Raw genomic sequence first — 26,214 nt, 5'->3', positions numbered from 1 at the left:
TGTGGAATAAAATATGAAAACCATACAGGAGACACAGGTACAGCAGAAAACACCAACAATGTATACAGATTATGAAAATGTTGCTGCTGCATCATCGTCATCTTCCCTATCCCCTCCACATGCATACACACACTCCCCTAACCCTAACCCTAACCCTAACTCTCACACCCACACTATTCTCTTACCAGCCTGGTTGGTTGTGATGTCTATAGACACGTGCTGGGCAGGGTAGGGGCTCTTGTTGGTGACCCCATTTACAGCCTGTATCTCGAAGCTGTAGAGCGTGTGAGCCCACAGGTTACTGATGAACACCCTGGTCTCTGTCAGGCCAAGCTGCCGAGGCACAAACTCCACGTTGTCGTCGCAGTGCGAGCAGGTACGGCGGTCCGCACGACACTTCTTACACACGATGTTGTAGACCACATCCTCACGACCGCCCGTCTCCCTGGGCCTGTGCCACTCCAGGATCACCGAAGTCTCGTTCACGACGGAGATCACGTTCCGCGGGCCCGAGGGAACGCCTACAAACAGACACAGAGAGGAACCTTTATTTAACCAGGTTATCTCATTGACATCTCAGTGGATCTCTTGCCAACAGGCCTTGAGATTGACAAACACAATGAGAAGGTTGTCAGTATTCTATTCAACCATTATTTAACCAGTAGATCCCATTGAGATCTCAAAGAAACTCGTTTTCAAGAGAGACATGGCCAAGTGGGTAGCTTTCGTGTAAAGGTTACTAAAGGACATTACTCTAGTCTGTACGATATACAGTACCAGTCAAAAGTTTGGACACACCTACTCATTCAAGGGTTTTTCTTTATTTTTACTATTTTCTACATTGTAGAACAATAGTGAAGACATCAAAACTATGAAATAACACATATGGAATCATTTAGTAACCATAAAAGTGTTAAAGAAATCAAATATATTTTATACTTGAGATTCTTCAAAGTAGAAGAATCTCCCTTTGCCTTTATGACAGCTTTGCATATTCTTGGCATTCTCTCAACCAGCTTCATGGGGTAGTCACCTGGAATGCATCTCAATTAACAGGTGTGCCTTGTTAGAAGTTCATTTGTGGAATTTGTTTCCTTCTTAATGCATTCAATTCAATCAGTTGTGTTGAGAAAAGGTAGAGGTGGTATATAGAAGATATCCCTATTTGGGAAAAGACCAAGTCCATATTATGGCAAGAACAGCTCAAATAAGCATAGAGAAACAACAGTCCATCATTACTTAAAGACATGAAGGTCAATCAATATGAAACATTTCAACAACTTTGAACGTTTCTTCAAGTGCAGTCGCAAAAACCATCCAGCACTATGATGAAACTGTCTCTCATGAGCACGGCCACAGGAAAGGAAGACCCAGAGTTATGCCACAGGAAAGGAAGACCCAGAGTGATCTCTGCTGCAGAGGATAAGTTCATTAAAGTTAACTGCACCTCATATTACAGCCCAAATAAATGCTTCACAGAGTTCAGGTAACAGACACATCTCAACATCAACTTCATGGTCGAATTGCTGCAAAGAAACCACTACTAAAGGACACCAATAAGAAGACGAGACTTGCTTGGGCCAAGAAACATAAGCAATGAACATTAGACTGGTGGAAATCTGTCCTTTGGTCTGATGAGTCCAAATTTGAAATTTTTGATTCCAACCAACGTGTCTTTGTGAGACGCAGAGTAGGTGAACAGAGGATCTCCGCATGTGTAGTTCCCACCGTGAAGCAAGGAGGAGGGGGTGTGATGGTGGGGGTGCTTTGCTGGAGACACTGTCAGTGATTTGTTTAGAATTCAAGGCACACTTAACCAGCATGGCTACAGTGCCTTGCAAACGAATTCATCCCACTTGGCGATTTTCCTATTTTGTTGCATTACAACCTCTAATTTAAATGGATTTTTATTTGGATGTCATGTAATGGACATACACAAAAATAGTCCAAATTGGTGAAGTGAAATAAAAAAAATTACTTGTTAAAAAAATTCTGGAAAAGTAAAAAATGGAAAAGTGGTGCGTGCATATGTATTCACCCCCTTCGCTATGAAGCCCCTAAATAAAATCTGGTGAAACAAACTACCTTCATAAGTCACATAATTAGTTAAATAAAGTCCACCTGTGTGCAATCTAAGTGTCACAGGATCTGTCACATGATCTCGGTATATATATATATATTCTGAAAGACCCCAGAGTCTGCAACACCACTAAGCAAGGGGCACCACCAAGCAAGCGACACCATGAAGACCAACGAGCTCTCCAAACAGGTCAGGGACAAAGTTGTGGAGAAGTACAGATCAGGGTTGGGTTATAAAAAAATATCAGAAACTTTGAACATCCCACGGAGCACCATTAAATCCATTAAATCCATTAAATCCACGTTTTTCTTTGGCAGGGACTGGGAAACTGGTCACAATAGAAGGAATGATGGATGGCACTAAATACAGGGACATTCTTAAGGGAAACCTGTTTCAGTCTTCCAGAGATTTGAGACTGGGACGGATGTTCACCTTTCAGCAGGACAATGACCCTGAGCATACTGCTAAAGCAACACTCGAGTGGTTTAAGGGGAAACACTTAAATGTCTTGGAATGGCCTAGTCACAGCCCAGACCTCAATCCAAATTGAGAATATGTGGTATGACATAAAGATTGCTGTAAACCAGCGGAACCATCCAACTTGAAGGAGCTGGAGCAGTTTTGCCTTGAGAAAAAATCCCAGTGGCAAGATGTGCCAAGCTTATAGAGACATACCCCCAAGAGACTTGCAGCTGTAATTGCTGCAAAAGGTGGCTCTACAAAGTATTGACTTGGGGGGGTGAATAGTTATGCACATTCAAGTTTTCAGTTTTTTTGTCTTATTTCTTGTTTGTTTCACAAAAATATTTTGCCTCTTCAAAGTGGTAGGCATGTTGTGTAAATCAAATGAGACACATTTTTATTCCAGGTTGTAAGGCAACAAAATAGGAAAAATGCCAAAGGGGTGAATACTTTCGAAAGCCACTGTACCACAGCATTCTGCAGCGATACGCCATCATATCTGGTTAGTGGGACTATCATTTGTTTTTCATCAGGACAATGACCCAAAATACACCTCCAGGCTGTGTAAGGGCTATTTGACCAAGAAGGAGAGTGATGGAGTGCTGCATCAGATGACCTGGCCTCTACAATCACCGGACCTCAAACCAATTGAGATGGTTTGGGATGAGTTGAACCGCAGAGTGAAGGAAAAGCAGCCAACAAGTGCTCAGCATATGTGGGAACTCCTTCAAGACTGTTGGAAAAGCATTCCAGGTGAAGATGGTTGAGAGAATGCCAAGAGTGTGCAAAGCTGTCATCAAGGAAAAGGGTGGCTACTTTGAAGAATCTCAAATTTAAAATATATTTTGATTTGTTTAACACTTTTTTGGTTACTACCTGATTCCATATGTGTTATTTCATAGTTTTGATGTCTATACTATTATTCTACAATGTAGAAAATAGTAAAAATAAAGAAAAACCCTTGACTGTTGACTGGTACTCTATCTGTATCTGATTTATAAAACTAACAAACAGTAGGAAGATGACACAAATCATGGACCTCTCGTAGGATATACAAGGCTATACCCTTTTTCACACTTCTGAGCCAAACAGAACCGGCCCAAGCCAAGCTGTATTTGGCTGGCCTGGTTACACATCCACCATAACTGCTGGAACCATGCTGGAGAGGGCAACGTGAAAGGAAAACATCAGAGCCAGCGCAGTACATGTCAGCCCTATGGTGTGAATCAGGCACAAGCGTTTCAGACATGACTGAGTCTGACTTGCCAAGGAGAGGAAAAGTTGGCATATTCCATATCCACCCAGAGGGCAGAAAAGGCTTGGATAAACTTTGATTAGTGGAATGTTTTTATGAGTCCGGCTCTGTTGATGGAAGCGTTTTCATCACTTAAAGAATGTTCCTGGACATGCCAATGCTGAGCGAGCAGCTATTCTATATGCTAATTATAGACCATCACTCCAGCAAATGGGGCTGTAAGGAGAGGGAGACTGCAGTGCTATAGCTACTAGCTAGACTTGAGGTCTTTTATAAATCAATGTGAAGTCTCTCTAGTTCTTTTCAATCAAATCAAAGTTTATTGTTTTGCATACGGTATTAGTGTTACAGCATTTTAAAAGGTGTGTGAACATGTATTGTCTGAGCATATCCTGGTAAAAAAAATAACAAATACAAGTGAAGGAAGCCATATAGGTGTATTAGGACACATCCCTTGTAGATCCCATCTTAGAGGGGATGAGGTCAGACAGTTGAAAATAAAGGAAACAAGTGAAGGAAGCTGTATAAGCGTATTAGGACACAGCCCTTATGTTTCCCATGGTGGAGGGGTGAGGGCAGGCAGTTGCTTCTGTCAACACAGCCACAATTAATCATTGTTTCGGCTAAGCCACGTGGGATAGCGCTGGGGTGCTGGGACAAAGCAGCAGAATACACAGAGGTGATGGATCGGCAGTGTTGCCACGGCGACCTCGGCTCAGCGCAATGGAGACGACTGAGGGGTCAGTGACAGGGAGGTCATGACCTCCACAGAGAGGACAGAGAGAGGAGAGAAAGAAAAAAGGATGGAATACACCACCTCTCCAGATAACCGGCACTTTTACCCAAAGCCATATAATCAGGACTCCCATGTGAGAACCAGACCAACAACTCTGGTTTACAAGCACCATATTCATTAAAGCACTTGGGTGTCTGTATGAGAGTGAGGAAAAGAAAGAGACATAAAGAGAGAGACATACAGAGAGACATACAGAGACCCAGAGAGTGAGATAGCGAGACAAACAGAGAGAGAAAGACATAACATAGTGAGATGAGAGAGAGTAAATATATAGAGGAGTGTTTGTGTTTGCAGAAATAGGCCATAGGAGTAGAGAACAGCTGTACTCCGACCACACACATAGAGAGCTCATACACTGTACCGTACACACATATACTCTATAATCATCATAACACATACTGCCGTGAAGACTGATCTGTATGATCCTGTGGATGTGTCATTTGACCATCAGTGTACATAATGCATGTGTGTGCTGCTAATAGAACAAATACATATGACATGAAATCACACACACACAATCCAGGTGAAAGCTATGATCTCTTATTGATGTCACCTGTTAAATCCACTTCAATCAGTGTAGATGAAGGGGAGGAGACATGTTAATGTAACACTCGTCGTTGAAGGGGGACCAAAACGCAGCGGGTAAAATGTTCATCCTCTTATTTATTAAAGAAAACACTTAATCAATACAAAACAAACGACGAGAACAGTCCAGTAAGGTGCATAGACTATACTAGAAACAACCACCCACAAAACCCAGTGAAAACAAACACAACTAAATATGGCCTCCAACAACAACAACCAGCTGCCTCTAATTGGAGGTCATTGACAAAACTCACATAGAACTAGAAAAGCTAGATAAACATAGAAATAAGAAAATTAGAACCTAAACCCACAATACCCAACCACACAAAACAAATACCCCCTGCCACGCCCTGACCAACTACAATGACAAATAACCCCTTTTACTGGCCAGGACGTGACAGTTAAAGAAGGATTTTTAAGCCTAGAGACAATTGAGACATGGATTGTGTATGTGTGCCATTCAGAGGGTGAATGGGCAAGACAAAATATTTAAGTGTCTTATGAACGGTGTATGGTAGTAGGTGCCAGGCGCACCAGTTTGTTTTAAGAACTGCAATGCTGCTGGCTTTTTCACGCTCAACAGTTTCCTGTGTGTATCAAGAATGGTTCACCACCCAAAGGACATCCAGCCAACTTCACACAACTGTGGGAAGCATTGGAGTCAACATGGGCCAGCATCCCTAGTAGAGTCCATGCCCCGGTGGATTGAGACTATTGTGAGGGTAAAAGGGGGGGGGGGCAACTAAATATTAGGAAGGTGTCCATCATGTTTTACATATTTGCATACTTGTGTGCTGTCTGTTTTCAAGTAGGCATAAAACAAAACAAAATGGCTGTGAGAGGTGAGGTGTGAGCATCTCATCTCGGTTGCTAGATAAATAGATTCCCCTATGCAGTGAAGGATGGAGAAATCCGATGTGACTGCCACTTAACCGGTGATTTGCAGGCTATTACAGCTGCCCTTGGCTGTTTTAATTTGCCATGAGATTTAATTTGTCGAGTGCATTACTTACCGAGCTCCTGGCCTGGCATTCATTTAGCCACACTAGTCAGCCTTGATTGTTACTTGCATGTCAGCCGCCACAATTAAGACGACTGCGTGATCATCAAGCATTTTGGTTACTGAGTAATGTGTTCGATTAGTTGGAGTGTTTGTGACAGTGGGGTGACAGTTTGTGTGGGCTGGGGTGGGTTGGGATAGTGTGTGTAAAGTGTGTGTGTGTGTGTTTGTGCGCGTGTGAGTATGTGCGTGTATGAGTTGGGTGTGTGCGTGTATGTATGTACTGTGTGCGTGCCCAGTAGTGTCACTGTCAAATTCATCCCCACCATTGCCATCTAACTGATGAGCTATAGAGCATTCTGTGTAGCAGGTGGACCTAGACAGTAATGTCTATAGCCCACCAGCATGGCAGAAAGGGAAACACATCTTGGCGGGGCCCCAAAAGGCCACAGCCCCTGTTTTTACTCCCTGGGATGCCTGCTGATATCAAGAGCAATTCACCCCCCCAAAATAAACAGCCCGCCACATTGTTTACTCAGCCGGGCCCTTTAAGCCAATCCCAGAGCTTCGCTGGGCTTCCTTCACTGTGTTTGTTTTTACGATATGGAACAGCTCCTCGGGGACTCACTACAACTCCTTGTGTGGAGATCTGGAGCGCAGACTGACTGGGGAATTTTGGGAATAAAGAAAGAAAAGCTGTCTTGTTTCAGAGGGGGAACTAAACCACTCAGGAATCTTAATTCTCCAAGTAGATATTTGTACATTTACGGTAGATATTTGTACATTTACGGTAGGGCTGTGATGGTAATTGTAACTGACAGCTATGGATAAAGACCATCGTAAAAAAGAAACTGCCAAAACTGTTTAAATAGGCCTATATTCCTTCCTTATTTTCATGTAGATAAACTTTACCTAATAGCCAGAATGTTCACTAATGATTATAAGCAATTGTTTTGCTAACTTAGTATGTCTATTAAACCTTCTACATCTCCTCCTCTTTCCAACTGTCCTTTGATGCTGGAGCAGCTCATCGCTAGAAGCGGGGGTCTAGAGCGCTATAGGCTTTGGCTCTTCAGTAAAAAATAGTTTGATGTGTATTAAATACAATGCACATTTTCATTGCTTGCTAGTAAATAAATAAATCGGTCTTCTCCTAAAAAAGGCTGGATGTGTCTGACTATTCATTAATTATTCCACAGCAGTCGACAAGGTTGTTCTGGCTCTGAGTCCTATAATGCTCTAATGTTTTGTCAAATGAACAATGTGCCAATCCTCTCCAACTTGGCATGGTATAATTTGATACTGAATCTTTTCTTAATTTGTAAGTCGCTCTGGATAAGAGCGTCTGCTAAATGACTAAAATGTGAAAATGTATAGACTAATCAATGCTGATCAGGCCCGGTCCTGGCCGATATGCTGCCCTAGACGAGACCCCCCCAAAATGTACCGTTAATCCCTGGTTACAATCATTTATGTTAACACATGTATTAAAAACCTGCTACATTTGTGAGAAAAAAGTTTTGGTGTATTTTATACCATCATTTACACACTCCATGTGAGCAATGAGCATGTGTCTGGTTTCTCTGTCCTGTCAATGTTGAAGGAGCTCGCACACCTGAGCACACATAGAAGTACCTGGCCTGCTTCTCGCAAATGTCAAATTTAGGAAAGTGAACAGCTGGGCTTCTCAGTCAACAAAGTCATTATTTTTTTTTACATCCATTCAAATTAGAATAGCTCCTCACAGTATTTGAAAAATCTTTCCAACACTCTCCCCCACGATAATCAGCGTCGCTGATAAATTGGCTATGGACATTTGTTTCTATTTTAATGATTGTCAATTTTATCTTCATACTGTAGCATAGCTGTCCCCTTCATCCTTTCACTATCTTATAGCCTACTTTCAGGAAAGCCTAAGGTAGGCTTTGTTGATTGCTTCCTCTATATCTGTCTGTTCCTCAGTTTGATCCCTGTGTCAGCATTAATGTAATTTTGTTTCCCCTGTCCAGACGCTGTCCTTGTTTTGTTTCATGTCAGTTATTTATTAAATATTCACTCCCTGTACTTGCTTCTCGTCTTCCAGCGTCTGTCCTTACAGAATAGGTTTTTCAATTCAGTTTAAGAAAAGGAGAAATATTAGCTGTTGTGTCTGATACGCTGGTGGCTTTGACTGACGGGTGCTTTTATGGGGGTTTGCGTGTGTGAGTTTGACTGATTCTCTCTATAGACCTACTGTACAGTACCAGTCAAATGTTTGGACACACCTACTCATTCAAGTATTTTTTTTCCTTTATTTTCTACATTGTAGAATAAAAGGGAAGACATCAAAACTATGAAATAACACATATGGAATCATGTAGTAACCAAACAGAGCCAGACTCATAAAAACAGTACACTAATCAACGTTTATCCAAGCCTTTTCTGCCCTCTGGGTGGATATGGAATATGTCCAGTTTTCCTCTCCTTGGCAAGTCAGACTCAGTCATGTCTGAAACGCTACAGTACCAGTCAGAAGTTTGGACACACCTCCTCATTCCAGGGTTTTTCTTTATTTTTACTATTTTCTACATTGTAGAATAATAGTATGGACATCAAAACTATGAAATAAAAGTGTTAAACAAATCAACATCTATTTTATATTTGAGATTCTTCAAAGTAGCCACCCTTTGTCTTGATGACAGCTTGGCACACTTGACATTCTCTCAACCAGCTTCATGAGGAATGCTTTTCCAACAGTCTTGATGGAGTTCCCACATATGCTGAGCACTTTTGGCTGCTTTTCCTTCACTGTGGTCCAACTCATCCTAAACCATCTCAATTGGGTTGAGGTCAGGTGGTTGTGGAGGCCAGGTCATCTGATGCAGCACTCCATGACTCTCCTTCTTGGTCAAATAGCCCTTACACAGCCTGGAGGTGTGTTTTGGGTCATTGTCCTGTTGAAAAACAAATTATAGTCCCACTAAGTGCAAACCAGATGGGATGGTTTATCGCTGCAGAATGCTGTGGTAAGAGGAAAGGGGAAAGGTGGATACCTAGTCAGTTGTACAACTGAATGGCTTCAGCCATGCTGGTTAAGTGTGCCTTGAATTCTAAATAAATCAGTGACAGTGTCACCATCACACCTCCTCCTCCATGCTTCACGATGGGAACCACACATGTGGAGATCCTCTGTTCACAAAGACATGGAGGTTGGAACCAAAAATCTCAAATCTGGACTCATCAGACCAAAGGATATATTTCCACCCGTCTAATGACCATTGTTCACATTTCTTGCCCCAAGCAAGTCTCTTCTTTTATTGGTGTCCTTGAGTAGTGGTTTCGTTGCAGCAATTCAGCCATGAAGGCCTGATTCACACAGTCTCCTATGAACAGTTGATGTTGAGATATGTCTGTTACTTGAACTCCGCAATGGATTTATTTGGGCTGCAATTTCTGAGGCTGGTAACACTTCTGTTTTATTTTACCTTTATTTAACTAGACAAGTCAGCTAAGAACAAATTCTTATTTTCAATGACAGCCTAGGAACAGTGGGTTAACTGCCTTGTTCAGGAGCAGAACAACAGATGTTTACCTTGTCAGCTCAGGGATTTGATCTTGCAACCTTCCAGTTTCTAGACCAATGCTCTAACCACTAGGCTACCTGCCACCCAAACTCTAATGAACTTATCCTCTGCAGCAGAGGTAAGTCTGGGTCTTCTTTTCCTGTAGCAGTACTCATGAGAGCCAGTTTCATCTTAGCGCTTGATGGTTTTTGCGACTGCACTTGAAGAAACTTTCAAAGTTCTTGACATTTTTTGCATGGACTGACCTTCATGTCTTAAAGTAATAATGGACTGTCGTTTCTCTTTGCTTATTTGAGCTGTTCTTGCCATAATATGGACTTGGTCTTTTACCAAATAGGGCTATCTTCATTATACCACCCCTACCTTGACACAACACAACTGATTTTCTCAAACGCATTAAGAAGGAAAGAAATTCCACAATTTAACTTTTAACAAGGCACACCTGTTAATTGAAATGCATCCCAGGTGACTACCTCATGAAGCTGGTTGAGAGAATGCCAAGAGTGTGCAAAGCTGTCATCAAGGCAAAGGGTGGCTACTTTGAAGAATCTAAAATCAAAAATATATTTAGATTTGTTTAACACTTTTTTGGTTATTTCATAGTTTTGATGTCTTCACTATTTTTCTACAATGTATAAAATAGTAAAAATAAAGAAAAACCCTGGAATGAGTAGGTGTGTCCAAACTTTTGGCTGGTACTGTGCAAGTCCATTCAGAAAGTTTACTAAAGTAGCCTGTCTGGACTCCATCTCTTTAATAAGAATCAAATCATGATTCAGTCTTGTAAAAGTCCTGTTTTCAGTAGCTTAGGCTACATTATTTCTCTCATTATGGTGTCCTCTCTTTGAAGAAAATATGTCAAAATATGCCATCGAATGACAGCAGCAGCAGGGTTTGTGACGTTTTGCGGACTTCGTTTGAATGGTTTTCTGTCTTTTTTTTAAGCCAGCAGACAAGAACAAGGTAGGCATATACTGTATCTTTATTTTGACTCTGTTAATGTTGTGTCAATACGAAAATGCCACAGATCATCTCCAACCTGGCATTTCTTCATTTGTTGATTAATATTTATAAGTAATATGCGGAATAAAAATGAAATACCATGGTAATAACTAAGTATAAGGGCTTGTTTCAAGTATGTTTTTATTAAGAAGCATATCCATCCAGGTGTACAAACAGAATTGTGACCCCTCCCCCCTACCCTCCCCTGACCGGTTATGTCATGACCATCTACATTGGCCTGGCCAATTACCGTAACCTGAAATTCCAAGAACGTCACAGCCCTAATTTATAGGTTTCCTTCACAAATGCTACACACTATCCATCAATTAGTCAGAAATATCTGCACTCGAGAAACCCATCATGTCAATCACTTCACACCAATGCTCTGCTCTGGGCAGACACTACGAGACCTAAGCTTTGCACTAGAGAGCACATGTGCCACCATATCAATCACATGAAAAGTCAAAGACACACAGAAGGAAGCTGGACTGCTTGATGGACAAGAGCTCAAATATCAGAGCCTAACAAGGGACCTCAGAAGATTTAGTGAAGTAGAATCTCATTTAACAGGGCCAGTACTACCTGTGTCTGAGTCTGTGTGTGTCTGAGTCTGTGTGTCTGAGATCTGTGTCTGTGAGTATGTATGTGTATGTGTATGTGTATGTGTATGTGTATGTGTATGTGTGTGTGTGTGTGTGTGTGTGTGTGTGTGTGTGTGTGTGTGTGTGTGTGTGTGTGTGTGTGTGTGTGTGTGTGTGTGTGTGTGTGTGTGTGTGTGTGTTAGTGGCGTAGTGCAGTTTTGCGGGGCCCCCCCGCAAGGTCCGAGCAAAACATTTTCAGTTTTCTAGCTAATCTAATGCTATTTTACACATTTTGCCATGAGAGAAAATGTTGCTGTTTTAGAGCTGATTTCCTGCTATTCTACACATTAATGTGGAGCACCATATCTTTCTCTCTCTCTGCAGCCAGGCAACAGTGCAGGCAGAGGGATTAGACCAGGCAATTACACTGGCTTAGCTCTGTTGACTGGTGCATTACTGGCAGAGCCAGCAGCTTACTTACTCTACCACTGCAGAAGGAGAGTAGGAGAGAAGGAGAAAGATGAAGGAAGGAGGAAGAGGGGAAGAGAAGGAGGAAGAGGAGGGAAAGTGAAAAAAAGGAGAGGAGGTAAGGATAGAATGAGAGAAAAAGAAAAGGAGAAAAGGAGGGAAAAGAGCAAGGAGAAGGAGAGAGAATGAGAGGAGAGAAGAACGAAGGAAAAAAGAAGAACATGACAAGTAAAACACATGAAAACGTGTGAGGGAGAGAATTAAAGGAGAAGATAAAGTGAAAACGAGCACAGGAGAACAGGATAAAGGGTACAAATGAGAAAAGCGACAAGCCTGAGAAAATATCTCTCTCAGCCTGTTCTTTTAAGCCCCGTTTCCACTGGCACTTAAAATTAGGGCCAAATTAGGGTCAAATATGAGCTGGCTCAAATGGAATTCTACAATTCGAGCTGGATCGAGGGAAACCCGTGCCAGCGCAGCCCAGCTTCACAACTGGATTCAGCTTGATTAGAATTCAGTCTGGTGTTGCCATTACTATTGTATGCAACCACCAGCTGATCACTGCTGGATGCTGACACAATGTTTAGCTGGCTCATCTGGGCTTGTTGCTGTTAGCTAGCAAATGAACAAGCAGTAGTCAGACATCACACAAATTCCCAGCTGGCACAGTAGATCTGGGCCGATTCCGTCTGAGTGTCTGGGCACTCGGCTGAGAGTCAGACTCGGCCGACGTCATGTAGCTCGAGTCTGGGCCGCCTTAGGCAAAATTACTTATGGCTAGGATGCGGGATTTGAGCTGGGGCCGATTCCGGTGTGAGTTATCTGGCCCAATTGTATTACTTGGGGCTCGGGCCGAATCCGGTGAGAGTTATCTGGCCCAAATGTATATATTACTTGGGGGTCAGGCCGATTCCGGTGTGAGTTATCTGGCCCAAATGTAATACTTGGGGCTCGGGCCGATTGGGGCTACTCTCTGGCAGATGATTACACAGGCTGCTTTATTTAATTAACATTTCATTATTTATTTTTCCATATTTTCTCATTGTTTCTGTAATCAAAAAATACAATTAACATTTAAATTAAATTCTTTAAGAGCCTTGTGTAGTATTTTAGTATTTTGATACTTTGTGCAAGGCAATTGATAAGCATTAAAAATGCTTGTTCCATCGCGCTGTAGCAACTCCTGTTGCGGGCCAGACGCATACAAGCTGACACGGTCACCATGTATGGTGTTTCCTCCGACACAAATATATATATTTTTTTAAATAATTTGTATGTAGAAAATGTATAATAGTAATATTTAAAATGACTAAATCAGGTAATTTTGTATACTTTTATTTAAATTTGCATCAGGCTGCTTCTGGGGTGATTCTGGTAAGATACCGGCAAAGTTGGCTGAATTCTAGTAGACGGAAATGGCCCAATGTACTTGGGCCGATTCTGGACAGTCATTCGTTTTGATTCCGGGCCGAGTCCAACACCCGATTCCGGGCCGATTCAATCAGTTCCGTCTCCCCGGAAGACAGCCGCTTCTCAGCCGATTCCTCATTGCTAGCTGGGTTACCACCATATCTAGATCCTTCATTCATTTTTGCACTACACAATAATCTTTTATGAGAACAGTCAGCCCTCGAATGCTAACTACTTAATGTTAGCTAGCAAATCAGAGTTGAAACAAGCTAGCTAGCTAACGTTAGCTAGCTAATGTGAGGTCGTTCTGAAAGCTACATAATATCAAACCTGTCGTCTGGTTTGCTTGGCTAGCTAGCTAGCTAATAGTCAATGCAATGGCAAGCATGGTAGGAATTAAGGTAGCTAGCTAGCCTGTTATGCTAGAAATGACGCTAAACATTTACCTACCTAGATAACGTTAGCAAGCTAAATACATCACTCTGTGTCTGGCTGGCACTGGCAGGAGTATGGGGTAACGTTAGTTACAGCACGGTGAGGGTAAATTAAATTCTTCAACATCTTGCTTGCTAGCAACATTAGCGAAGGCAGCTGCACAGTCACATATTGGCTACCTAGCAACATTACATCATTTCTAATTTCTGTAGGCAGTGAGAACGCAATTCGAGCTAGCCCACCAAGGCCAGCCAAACCTGGGTTGACTTCAAAGTGCCAATGGATACAGAGCTTCAGTGTAGAATGATATGGATTTGTGGCCTGAGGTCCAGACAGCGTGCGACAGAGTTCAAGGAAGCATCCGGAAGCTTGGCCACAGTTGTAAGATGAGACTGGAGCCACAGGACACCAAGCCATTGTGGTGTAGGCCAAGAATGTAATGAGTGTACTGGAATCCTTTCTGTATGTTCCTCTGTCTCCCTGTCTGTCTCTCTATTTGTGCTGATACCATGCATTCCAATACCCCTGCATGTCATTGAATCCAAACGATTCTACCTACACATCAAGCTTCAAAACATGGTAAATTACATCCCTGCATGTCTCGAACCACATCCCTGCCTTTTTCCACATTGGCTATACCACAATATATAATCTTCCTCTGAATATCTCTGCATGTCCCATACTGTAGGCCATAGCAGAGAACACTCTTAGAAAAAAAGTTGCAATCTCGAACCTAAAAGGGCTCTTCGGCTGTCCCCATAGGAAAACCCTTTGAAGAACCCTTTTGGTTCCAGGTAGAACCCTTTTGAGTTTCATGTAGAACCCAGAGTTCTACATGGAACCAAAAAGGGTTCTCCTATGGCGGACAGCAAAGAACCCTTTTGGAACCCTTTTTTCTAAGTGAACATATTAAACATATTGAACATATTGTACATCTCTACTAACTCCCTAGAGTAGTTGTTAACTCACAAGCAGACCCTCTGCATTTCTCTCCATAACTGTAGCACAGTACTACACACTGTGTCTTTGCATCTCTCCATAAGCCCAACCACGCTACTTCATTTCTCAATTTCCCTCCCTCTTCACACAGTGGAGCCACAGCATGCTTCTCCCCTATTCCCCTCCATCTCTGTATCTCATCTCTCCCCAACGGACTAATCAGCAACAGTTCCACTGGCCGACTCCAACTGACTCCCGCCAATTACCGACCAGCCTGTCAGTCTACCTCTTTCCCCCATACAGAGAGGGGTCCCGTGAACCCAGCAGGCAGGCTATCCCTGGCTAAGCCCATTGTGAGGGAACTGGGGTAAGGCTGGTGAAAGCCTGGCGGTGGGTAGGAAGAGGGGAGAGTTGAGTAGCGCGAGCCTGTCCCAAAAGCAACCAGTGGCGGGTAGCGGAGCCGAGGTTAGTGGGCCTCGTGCTGGGAGACAGAGGGTTTGGCGCCCTCCCCTAGAGGAAGAGGAAATGAGGAGAGCGACGTTGTTTGAAACAGAGCCTCGGGAGAGCAGAAGGCTGTTGACATACAGTGCATTCAGAAAGTATTCAGACCCCTTTCCTTTTTCCACATTTTGTTACGTTACAGCCTTATTCCAAAATGAATGAAATGTTTTCCCTCATCAATCTACACACAATACCCCATAATGACAAAGTGAAATAAGGTTTTTAGAAATTTTTGCAAATGTATTGAAAATAAAAAAACAAAATACCTTATTTACATAAGTATTCAGACCCTTTGCTATGAGACTCAAAATTGAGCTCAGGTGCATCCTGTTTCCATTGATCATCCTTGAGATGTTTCTACAACTTGATTGGAGTCCACCTGTGGTAAATTCAACTGATTGGACATGATTTGGAAAGTGACACACCTGTCTATTTCAGAGCAAAATCCAAGCCATGAGGTCGAAGGAATTGTCCGTAGAGCTCCGAGACAGGATTGTGTCAAGGCACATATCTGGGGAAGGGTACCATTGATGGTCCCCAAGAACACAGTGGCCTCCATCATTATTAAATGGAATAAGTTTGGAACCACCAAGACTCTTCCTAGAGCTGGCCACCCGGCCAAACTGAGCAATCGGAGGAGAAGGGCCTTGGTGAGGGATGTGACCAAGAACCCGATGGTGACTCTGACAGAGCTCCAGAGTTCCTCTCTGTAGATGGGAGAACCTTCCAGAAGGACAACCATCTCTGCAGCACTCCACCAATCAGGCCTTTATGGTAGAGTGGACAGACGGTTGCCACTCCTCAGTAAAAGACACATGACAGCCCGCTTGGAGTTTGCCAAAAAGCACCTAAAGGACTCTCAGACCATGAGAAACAAGATGATCTGGTCTGATGAAACCAAGATGGAACTCTTTGGACTGAATGCCAAGCGTTACATCTGGAGGAAATCTGGCACCATCCCTACGGTGAGGTATGATGGTGGCAGCATCAGGCTGTGGGATGTTTTTCAGTGGCAGGGACTGGGAGACATCTCTGGAGAGATCTGAAAATAGCTGTGCAGCGTCACTATCCATCCAACCTGACAGAACTTGAGAGGATCTGCAGAGAAGAATGGGAGAAACTCTCCAAATACAGGTGTGCCAAGCTTGTAGCGTCATACCCACGAAGACTTGAGGCTGTAATCACTGCCAAAGGTGCTTCAACAAAGTACTAAGTAAAGGGTCTGAATACTTATGTAAAGGTTCGGAATACTTAATACTTATTTTACGAAATTTCTAAAAACCTGTTTTTGCTTTGTCATTATGGGGTATTGTGTGTAGATTGATGAGGGAAAGAGGTTGTAACATAACAACATTTGGAAAAAGTCAAGGGGTCTGAATACCTTTCGAATGCACTGTACATACACCTACAGTATGCTGTAACACACACTGACAGCTCTGGTAGCACCAGCCAGACCAGGGGAACAGAACTGGACACTACACCCTGTCTCTGATCCAATTAGCTTAGGCCTTTATGAATAAGTGAAGATAAAATAAATACACAACCAGACAAATAATGATATTGTAGCTCCAGTGATGCTGTTGAGAAGTAGTGAGGAGTTGGATAACTATTAATTAGATCCTCTCCCAAGGCATTAGGGCCAGTGTGTGTGTGTGTGTGTGTGTGTGTGTGTGTGTGTGTGTGTGTGTGTGTGTGTGTGTGTGTGTGTGTGTGTGTGTGTGTGTGTGTGTGTGTGTGTGTGTGTGGGTGTGGGTGTGTGGGTGTGTGCGAGTGCGAGTGCATGTGAGTGTAGACCATTAAAGCCCTCTGCAGAGGCATTTGAATCCCGAAGTAAACAAGCGTTTTGGGGCTTCAGTGTTCTTCTCCGCTATAATTGTGTGTCGGCAGGGACTTGTGAAGAGCTTAGCATATTGTTTTAATACATGTTTAGATAAGTATGACGGCATAAATAGGCTTATTGGCTCCCCAATATAGTGTATGTATGGAGGCTAGCTGGTGTGTCTGCTTTGTCTATCAGTATAATGAGGACTGTGGGCTGTAGTAGAGGAAGATCTATGTCATCTATTCACTTCGTGACGGGCTGGCCCCAGGTGGTGAGGGTCGGCAACCACACCTCCTGCTTGGCCTTCTCCTGTACTTCCTGATCAAGTTTTGCTGACGACAAGACGGTTGTAGGCCTGATCACCGACGGCGATGAGTCACCCTGCAGGAAGAAGGTCAGAGACTTGGCAGTGTGGTGCCAGGACAACAACCTTTCCCTCGATGTCAGTAAGACCAAGGAGCTGATCATGGACTATAGGAGAAAGAGGGGAGAGCATGTCCCCATCCACAATGATGGAGCTGTTGTGGAGAGGGTCAAGAGCTTCAAGTTCCTTGGCGTCCACATCACTAAGGACTTAACATAGTCCACACACACCCGCACAGTCGTGAAGAGGGCAAGGCAGCACCTCTTCCCGCTCAGGAGGCTGAAAAGATTTGACATGGGCCCACGGATCCTCAAAAAGTTCTATTGCTGCACCATTGAGAGCATCTTGACTAGCTGCATCACCGCTTGGTATGGCAAATGTACTGCTCTTGACCGCAAAGCGCTACAGAGGGTGGTGTGGATAGCCAGTACACCAATGTGGCTGAGCTCCCTACCATCCAGGACCTCTATATCAGGCAGTCAGAGGAAGGCCCGAAAAAGACTCCAGCCCCCCAAGCCATAGACTGTTCACTCTGCTACCGTCCGGCAAATGGTACCGGAGAATTGGCTCTCGGACCAACAGGTTCCAAGACAGCTTCTACTCCCAAGCCATAAGACTGCTAAATAGTCAATTAATGGTACCTGAACGATCTGCCCTGACTCTATCTTGCACACACCCTAGACTATATATACACACACACTCACTCACACATACCACATTCACTACATGCGTGCACACACACACACATAACACAGGAGGTTGGTGGCACCTTAATTGGGGAGGACGGGCTCGTGGTAATAGGCGGAATGGTATAAAATAGATGGTTTCCATGTGTCTGATGCCATTCCATTTGCTCCGTTCCAGCCATTATTATGTGCCGTCCTCCCCTCAGCAGCCTCCACTGCTAAATACACACACACATACTTACACTTATTATCTATCCTGATGCCTAATCACCTTACCCTGCCTTCATGTACATACCTAGCTGAAATACCTCGTACCTCTGCACATTGATCTGGTATTAATACTCCCTGTATATAGTTCAATTTTTGTGTATTTTATTCCTCTAGTGTTACTGTAAAGACAGCATTTTATTGCATTCAATGCATCTTCACTTAAACATTTTAAATGTTTGATTTTGTGACTTAAATTGTTGTCATTTAGCAGATACACGTATCCACCTAGTCGGCTCAAGGATTCGAAACAGCAACCTTTTAGTTACTGGTGCAAGTTACTGGTTAACAGCTAGGCTACCTGCTGCCCTGTGTGTTAATTGGGCCCAAAACTGTCTCATTATTCAAACCATTCCATACTGTATATGTATACATTTACCAACAACAGTCAGTAGTTTGTCTTGTCAATTTGAGTGTGTTCAGGTGTGTTGGCCACATCTAGTAATTGGCCACACCTGATCTTGTTGTTCTTTGTGTCTTGAAAGGGGGTCTGTTTGAACAGTGGGGAATAAATGCTTGGAAGAGGTAGACATGCTATGTGCTCTGCAAGAAAGGTTTTGGTTGTTTGAATAACCTTTTTGCATGGTCTGTATTAAACCTCTTAAATCCATCTGTACCATAGCTAATAAATATTTATAGAATTTTGACGATTTTTAACCGTCCAGTTAATCTTTTAACCTTTTGATGTTTTATTTTTAGTTTATTTATTTGCACCAAAGAAAACAAGTGATAAACAACAATACAGATACAAAAAGAAATAAAATGATGTGCAGGTGTGGTTGGAAGCCCAAGGGCTTATATAAGAATCACACCACAACAAAACAATATACAATACATTAGTATGGTTTTTACAGTATATACAGTATATACCCTCTCTCAGCCCTAACTGCTCCTACTCCCTGGTCTCTTACCCTCTCTCAGCCCTAATTTCTCCTACTCCCTGGTCTCTTACCCTCTCTCAGCCCTAACTTCTCCTACTCCCTGGTCTCTTACCCTCTCTCAGCCCTAAGTTCTCCTACTCCCTGGTCTCTTACCCTCTCTCAGCCCTAATTTCTCCTACTCCCTGGTCTCTTACCCTCTCTCAGCCCTAACTTCTCCTACTCCCTGGTCTCTTACCCTCTCTCAGCCCTAAGTTCTCCTACTCCCTGGTCTCTTACCCTCTCTCAGCCCTAACTTCTCCTACTCCCTGGTCTCTTACCCACTCAGCCCTAACTTCTCCTACTCCCTGGTCTCTTACCCTCTCTCAGCCCTAACTTCTCCTACTCCCTGGTCTCTTACCCTTGCTCAGCCCTAACCTCTCCCATTCCCTGGTCTCTTACCCTCTCTCAGCCCTAACTTCTCCTACTCCCTGTTCTCTTACCCTCTCTCAGCCCTAACTTCTCCTACTCCCTGGTCTCTTACCCTCTCTCAGCCCTAACTTCTCCTACTCCCTGGTCTCTTACCCTCTCTCAGCCCTAACTTCTCCTACTCCCTGGTCTCTTACCCTCTCTCAGCCCTAACTTCTCGTACTCCCTGGTCTCTTACCCGCTCTCAGCCCTAACTTCTCCTACTCCCTGGTCTCTTACCCTCTCTCAGCCCTAACTTCTCCTACTCCCTGGTCTCTTACCCTCTCTCAGCCCTAACTTCTCCTACTCCTGGTCTCTTACCCCTCTCAGCCCTAACTTCTCCTACTCCCTGGTCTCTACCCTTGCTTACCCTCTCTCAGCCCTAACTTCTCCTACTCCCTGGTCTCTTACCCTCTCTCAGCCCTAACTTCTCCTACTCCTGGTCTCTTACCCTTGCTTACCCTCTCTCAGCCCTAACTTCTCCTACTCCCTGGTCTCTTACCCTCTCTCAGCCCTAACTTCTCCTACTCCCTGGTCTCTTACCCTTGCTCAGCCCTAACCTCTCCCATTCCCTGGTCTCTTACCCTCTCTCAGCCCTAACTTCTCCTACTCCCTGTTCTCTTACCCTCTCTCAGCCCTAACTTCTCCTACTCCCTGGTCTCTTACCCTCTCTCAGCCCTAACTTCTCCTACTCCCTGGTCTCTTACCCTCTCTCAGCCCTAACTTCTCCTACTCCCTGGTCTCTTACCCTCTCTCAGCCCTAACTTCTCCTACTCCCTGGTCTCTTACCCGCTCTCAGCCCTAACTTCTCCTACTCCCTGGTCTCTTACCCTCTCTCAGCCCTAACTTCTCCTACTCCCTGGTCTCTTACCCTCTCTCAGCCCTAACTTCTCCTACTCCCTGGTCTCTTACCCTCTCTCAGCCCTAACTTCTCCTACTCCCTGGTCTCTTACCCTCTCTCAGCCCTAACTTCTCCTACTCCCTGGTCTCTCACCCTTGCTCAGCCCTAACCTCTCCCATTCCCTGGTCTCTTACCCTCTCTCAGCCCTAACTTCTCCAACTCCCTGGTCTCTTACCCTCTCTCAGCCCTAACTTCTCCTACTCCCTGGTCTCTTACCCTCTCTCAGCACTAACTTATCCTACTCTCTGGTCTCTTACCCTCTCTCAGCCCTAACTTCTCCTACTCCCTGGTCTCTTACCCTCTCTCAGCCCTAACTTCTCCTACTCCCTGGTCTCTTACCCTTGCTCAGCCCTAACCTCTCCCATTCCCTGGTCTCTTACCGTCTCTCAGCCCTAACTTCTCCTACTCCCTGGTCTCTTACCCTCTCTCAGCCCTAACCTCTCCTACTCCCTGGTCTCTTACCCTCGCTCAGCCCTAACCTCTCCTACTCACTGGTCTCTTACCCTCTCTCAGCCCTAACCTCTCCTACTCCATGGTCTCTTACCCTCGCTCAGCCCTAACCTCTCCTACTCACTGGTCTCTTACCCTCTCTCAGACCTAACATCTCCTACTCCCTGGTCTCTTACCCTCTCTCAGCCCTAACTTCTCCTACTCCCTGGTCTCTTACCCACTCTCAGCCCTAACTCTCCTCCCCGCCACCCTCCCAGCCCTCCCCTCCCCGGTCTCTTACCCTCCCGCCCTCCTCCACCCGGCCCCCTCGCCAGCCACCTCTCCTACTCCCTGGTCTCTTACCCTCTCTCAGCCCTAACTTCTCCTACTCCCTGGTCTCTTGCCCTCTCTCAGCCCTAACTTCTCCTACTCCCTGGTCTCTTACCCTCTCTCAGCCCTAACATCTCCTACTCCCTGGTCTCTTGCCCTCTCTCAGCCCTAACCTCTCCCACTCCCTGGAATCTTTTTTATTTTTTATTTTTTTAGGGGTGGATCAGCTTAATATTGTAATTGTCAATGTAATTGTCTACATTATTTCCAATCCCCCATATCTTCTTTTGGTAAATATATACAGTTGAAGTCGGAAGTGTACATACACTTAGGTTGGAGTCAATAAAACTCGTTTTTCAACCACTCCACAAATTTCTTGTGAAAAAACTATAGTTTTGGCAAGTTGGTTAGGACGTCTACTTTGTGCATGACACAAGTAATTTTTCCAACGATTGTTTCCAGACAGATTATTTCACTTATAATTCACTATACCACAATTCCAGTGGGTCAGAAGTTTACATACACTAAGTTGACTGTGCCTTTAAACAGCTTGGGAAATTCCAGAAAATGATGTCATGGCTTTAGAAGCTTCTAATAGGCTAATTGACATCATTTGAGTAAATTGTATGTGTACCTGTGGATGTATTTCAAGGCCTACCTTCAAACTCAGTGCCTCTTTACTTGACATCATGGGAAAACCAAAAGAAATCAGCCAAAAAAAATGTAGACCTCCACAAGTCTGGTTCATCCTTGGGAGCAATTTCCAAATGCCTAAAGGTACCACGTTCATCTGTACAAACAATAGTACGCCATGGGACCACTCAGCAGTCATACCGCTCAGGAAGGAGACGCGTTCAGTCTCCTAGAGATGAACGTACTTTGGTGCGAAAAGTGCAATAAAATCCCAGAACAACAGCAACGGACCTTTTGAAGATGCTGGAGGAAACAGGTACAAAAGTATCTATATCCACAGTAAAACGAGTCTTATATCGACATAACCTGAAAGGCCGCTCAGTAAGGAAGAAGCCACTACTCCAAAACCGTTATAAAAAAGCCAGACTATGGTCTGCAACTGCACATGGGGACAAAGATCGTACTTTTTGGAGAAATGTTCTCTGGTCTGATGAAACAAAAATAGAACTGTTTGGCCATAATGACTATCGTTATCTTTGGAGGATAAAGGGGGATGCTTGCAAGCCGAAGAACACCTTTCCAACCGTGAAGCATGGGGGTGGCAGCATCATGTTGTGGGAGTGCTTTGCTGCAGGAGGGACTGGTGCACTTCACAAAATGCATGGCATCATGAGGATGGAATATTATTTGGAAATATTGAAGCAACATTTCAAGACATCAGTCAGGAAGTTAAAGCTTGGTCGCAAATGGGTCTTCCAAATGGACAATGACCCCAAGCATACTTCCAAAGTTGTGGCAAAATGGCTTAAGGACAACAAAGTCAAGGTATTGGAGTGGCCATCACAAATCCCTGACCTCAATCCTATAGAAAAGTTGTGGGCAGAACTGAAAAAGCGTGTGCGAGCAAGGAGGCCTAAAAACCTGACTCAGTTACACCAGCTCTGTCAGGAGGAATGGGCCAAAATTCACCCAACTTATTGTGGGAAGCTTGTGGAAGGCTACTCAAAACGTTTGACCCAAGTTAAAGGCAATGCTACCAAATACTAATTGAGTGTATGTAAACTTCTGACCCACTGGGAATGTGATGAAAGAAATAAAAGCTGAAATAAATTCTCTCTACTGTTATTCTGACATTTCACATTCTTAAAATAAAGTGGTGATCCTAACTGACCTAAGACAGGACATTTTTACTAGGATTAAATGTCAGGAATTGTGAAAAACTGAGTTTAAATGTATTTGGCTAAGGTGTATGTAAACTTCCAACTTCAACTGTTATGTGTTTTGTTAAAATGTGTGTGCATGTGAGTGTGTGAGAGTTAGGCTATATGGAGGAGATTACTGAGTAGTTTGGTTCATCAGGCTGACCCCCAGTCTTTGCTTGAAGTTATTGAGGGATGAAGATATTTTGGCAATGTGAAGATAAGAATTCCGGAGTATGGTACCTCTGTATTTGATAGAGAATTGACAATGTGAGGTGCAGCAGTGGGGAGGGTGAAGGTTACCGCAGTTTCTTGTGTTATATAGATGGATTTCAGAATTAACCTGGAAGAATCCATTGCTGATTTTAGGTAAACTGTCTGGGAGGTATGAGTATTTGTAGATGAAAACACATAATTGGCGTACATTAATGTAGTAAATAGACAGGATATTGATCTTCTTAAACAAAGGTGCAGATGGAGCCAGGTAATTAGAGGAGGTGGCTAGTCTTGCAAATGTATTTATAGTAATTTGCGTAGGTAGGAGGCATATGGACTGGCCCAGACAATATTAGACTAAATGAGATGTGGGTAAATTAAGCTATAGTATAGAGTTAGGAAGCAAGCCTGATCAACCAAACCACTCATCTTTCTGATGAAACAACAGATTTCATCACTTTGCTGCAGACAAATTGAATATGATCTTTCCATGATAACTTTTCATCAATTAAAACTTAGAGGAATCTAGTGGATGTGACTTGTTCCATTTTATTCCCACCTACTGAGATTCTGCCTCTTTTTTTTTACAATATTTCTTATTCTTACTAGTGAATACATTAAAGTTGGATTTTTTTACATTTCAAGATAATATTTTATCTGGTACCATTCAGAAAATGTGGCCATGCCTGCATTGGCTTCATTAATTAGTGAATCAAAATTATTATTTGATCAAATGTAATTGGTATCAACAGCAAAGAGAATAGGAAGCACGGTAGACGACACAGCAGCAAGGTCATTAATATAGATTAGGAATAACAAAGGTCAAATTATCGAACCCTGTGGCACGCCACAGGATATCTTGGCTGTTGTAGATGCACATCTATTTGCATAAACACATTGTTCTCTACCATAAACATAACTATATAGCCAATTATATGTATAATCATGCAAACCGCAATAATGCAATTTAGAAAGTCATATTTCATGATCAACCATGTCAAACGCTTTGGATAAATCTAAAAAGATGGCAAAAGCGTATTCATTGTTGTTAAGGGCTGTAAAAATGTTATCCACAAGTTGCAATAGTCATATATCTTTGGAGTAGTTTTTACAAAAAACATATTGGCGTGCATATAGAGTACAGTGTTGATTTAATTGTTTCAACATTCTCTTAGACACATATTTTCTAGGATTTTAAAAACATGGTAGTACAGATATTGGACGATAATTTGTAAAAGATCTTGGATCACCAGATTTATAGAGGGGGATAAATTTGGCAATTTTAAAATCTTTAGGAACAACACTAGATTGCTTGGTTTTTGTGAAGATATATGTTAGAGACTCAGTAATCGTGGAAGACACTGATTTCACCAAGAGGCACCAATCTCATCATGACCTGCTGCTGATATCTTTAAGTTACCTATTATCTCCATCACCTCCATTACATCAGGAGGATCAAACTGAAGCAGAGAACGAAAATGTCCCTTAATGTAATTCAAGGGATTTCCATCAGTTTTCTCTATTTTCTTTTCAGATTTCTCTATTTTCTTTGCACGGCCAGCTCCATCACAGTTACAATGTTATCTTTATTATTGGGAAGAGCTTGTAAGCAAGCATTTTACGGTAAAGTTAACACCAATTGTATTCGGCATGTGACAAGTACAACTTGATTTGACTTGCTCCACTATAGAAGAAGTTGTAAATATGGACAGGACCAGGACATAATCTGACATTGCAATCTGATGTCCCAGCCTCATCACCTGTAAAATCCACATTAGTCATCGGATGTATACTTCCCGCTCTTCCTTCAGACATTTCTCATTAGATATAATGTCAAGTTTGACATACAGTGACATACAGTATAAGTAATGTCAGCATAGGTATATAACTAATACGTCTTGTTTCCTCACTCACCCCACAGAGGCTGAATACGGTAAATATATGGAAAAGGAGTGGCTAGGGTTACATAAGAGTATATATGTATGTACATGGGATGTTGAAGACTCAGATATAGATATACAGTAGTTTAGAACTGTTGCAGGTTATGCCTGGCTGTACAGAGGAAAAGTACCATAAAGATACTCACTGGTGCAGGGCATGTCAGGTTGGTCTACGTCCCCACGGTAGTAGCCGTTGCGGCAGACGCAGATAGTGGCAGCCTCGGCTGCAGAGCGGCTGTTGGAGGGGCACTGCAGACACAGACCTGGACCCTGGCTCGACTTGAATGTCCCTGGGGGGCAGGCTACAGGGGGAGAGAAGGACAAACAATATTAGACATTAAGATAATGCAAAGTATTTAGGCATGGTATTTAGGCTGATACATGTACACAGTGCACATCCTGGCTTGACTTGAGGCACTGACTTACGTGGTGGGAGAAGGGACGAAATACATTAGAAAATGCTGAAGAAAAATGGTCGTATTGTTTAAAAGCTGACAGGTAAAAATAGCCTAGCACTGTACCTTGGCATTGACATGGATGGTATTGTGGGACAGGCTACATAGGGACAGATGGAATAACAGATGAGTGATCCATAACATGTGGTAGAGAGGCTGAGGATTAAATGGACTGCTGGAATGACCCTGATGCTATATGGATGTCTGGCAATTTGTATCTCTCTCTCTCTCTCTCCCTTCCCCTCCCTCCCTCCCTCCCTCCCTCCCTCCCTGTTTATTATAAGTAACTGCATCCAGCCCCATTGATCTCCAGTGATAACTCCCCTTCCTTCAGCAGTAGCAAATTCATTCTGGGAACGGGGAGAGAGAGGAGGAAAAATATGACTGTTCCTGATATGACTGTGTCCCTAAACTCAGGCAATAATCACATCCATTTCAGCAATCCTGCAGGAATAAAAGGATGAGAAAAAAGGAGGGGAGACTGTCCTGAAAAAGAGAGGGATTTACGTGCTATATTAACTATGATGAAAGCCTAATATTTTAGCTAGTGTCCTCATAGCTTCCTCGTAG

General features: G+C 43.3%; 1 protein-coding gene across 2 annotated transcripts in view; it reads right to left on the bottom strand.

The window, feature by feature from the left end:
• LOC106599529 (ephrin type-B receptor 1) overlaps positions 1-26,214 on the bottom strand; it is a 341,747-nt gene that overhangs the window by 90,145 nt on the left and 225,388 nt on the right. For both annotated transcript variants that reach the window (XM_014190808.3, XM_014190811.3), the window contains exons 4-5: positions 25,336-25,491; positions 186-521 (exon numbers count right to left, since the gene is read on the bottom strand). In XM_014190808.3, the coding sequence (XP_014046283.1) occupies positions 186-521; positions 25,336-25,491 (492 nt within the window). The remainder of the gene's footprint in view (positions 1-185; positions 522-25,335; positions 25,492-26,214) is intronic.

Source organism: Salmo salar, chromosome 03, assembly GCF_965601325.2.
Source record: "Salmo salar chromosome 03, fSalSal1, whole genome shotgun sequence".
In the NCBI taxonomy this organism is placed as follows: Eukaryota; Metazoa; Chordata; class Actinopteri; order Salmoniformes; family Salmonidae; genus Salmo; species Salmo salar.
Note: the sequence above shows the minus strand (reverse complement) of the source record. Positions and strands in the feature narration are given on the sequence as shown.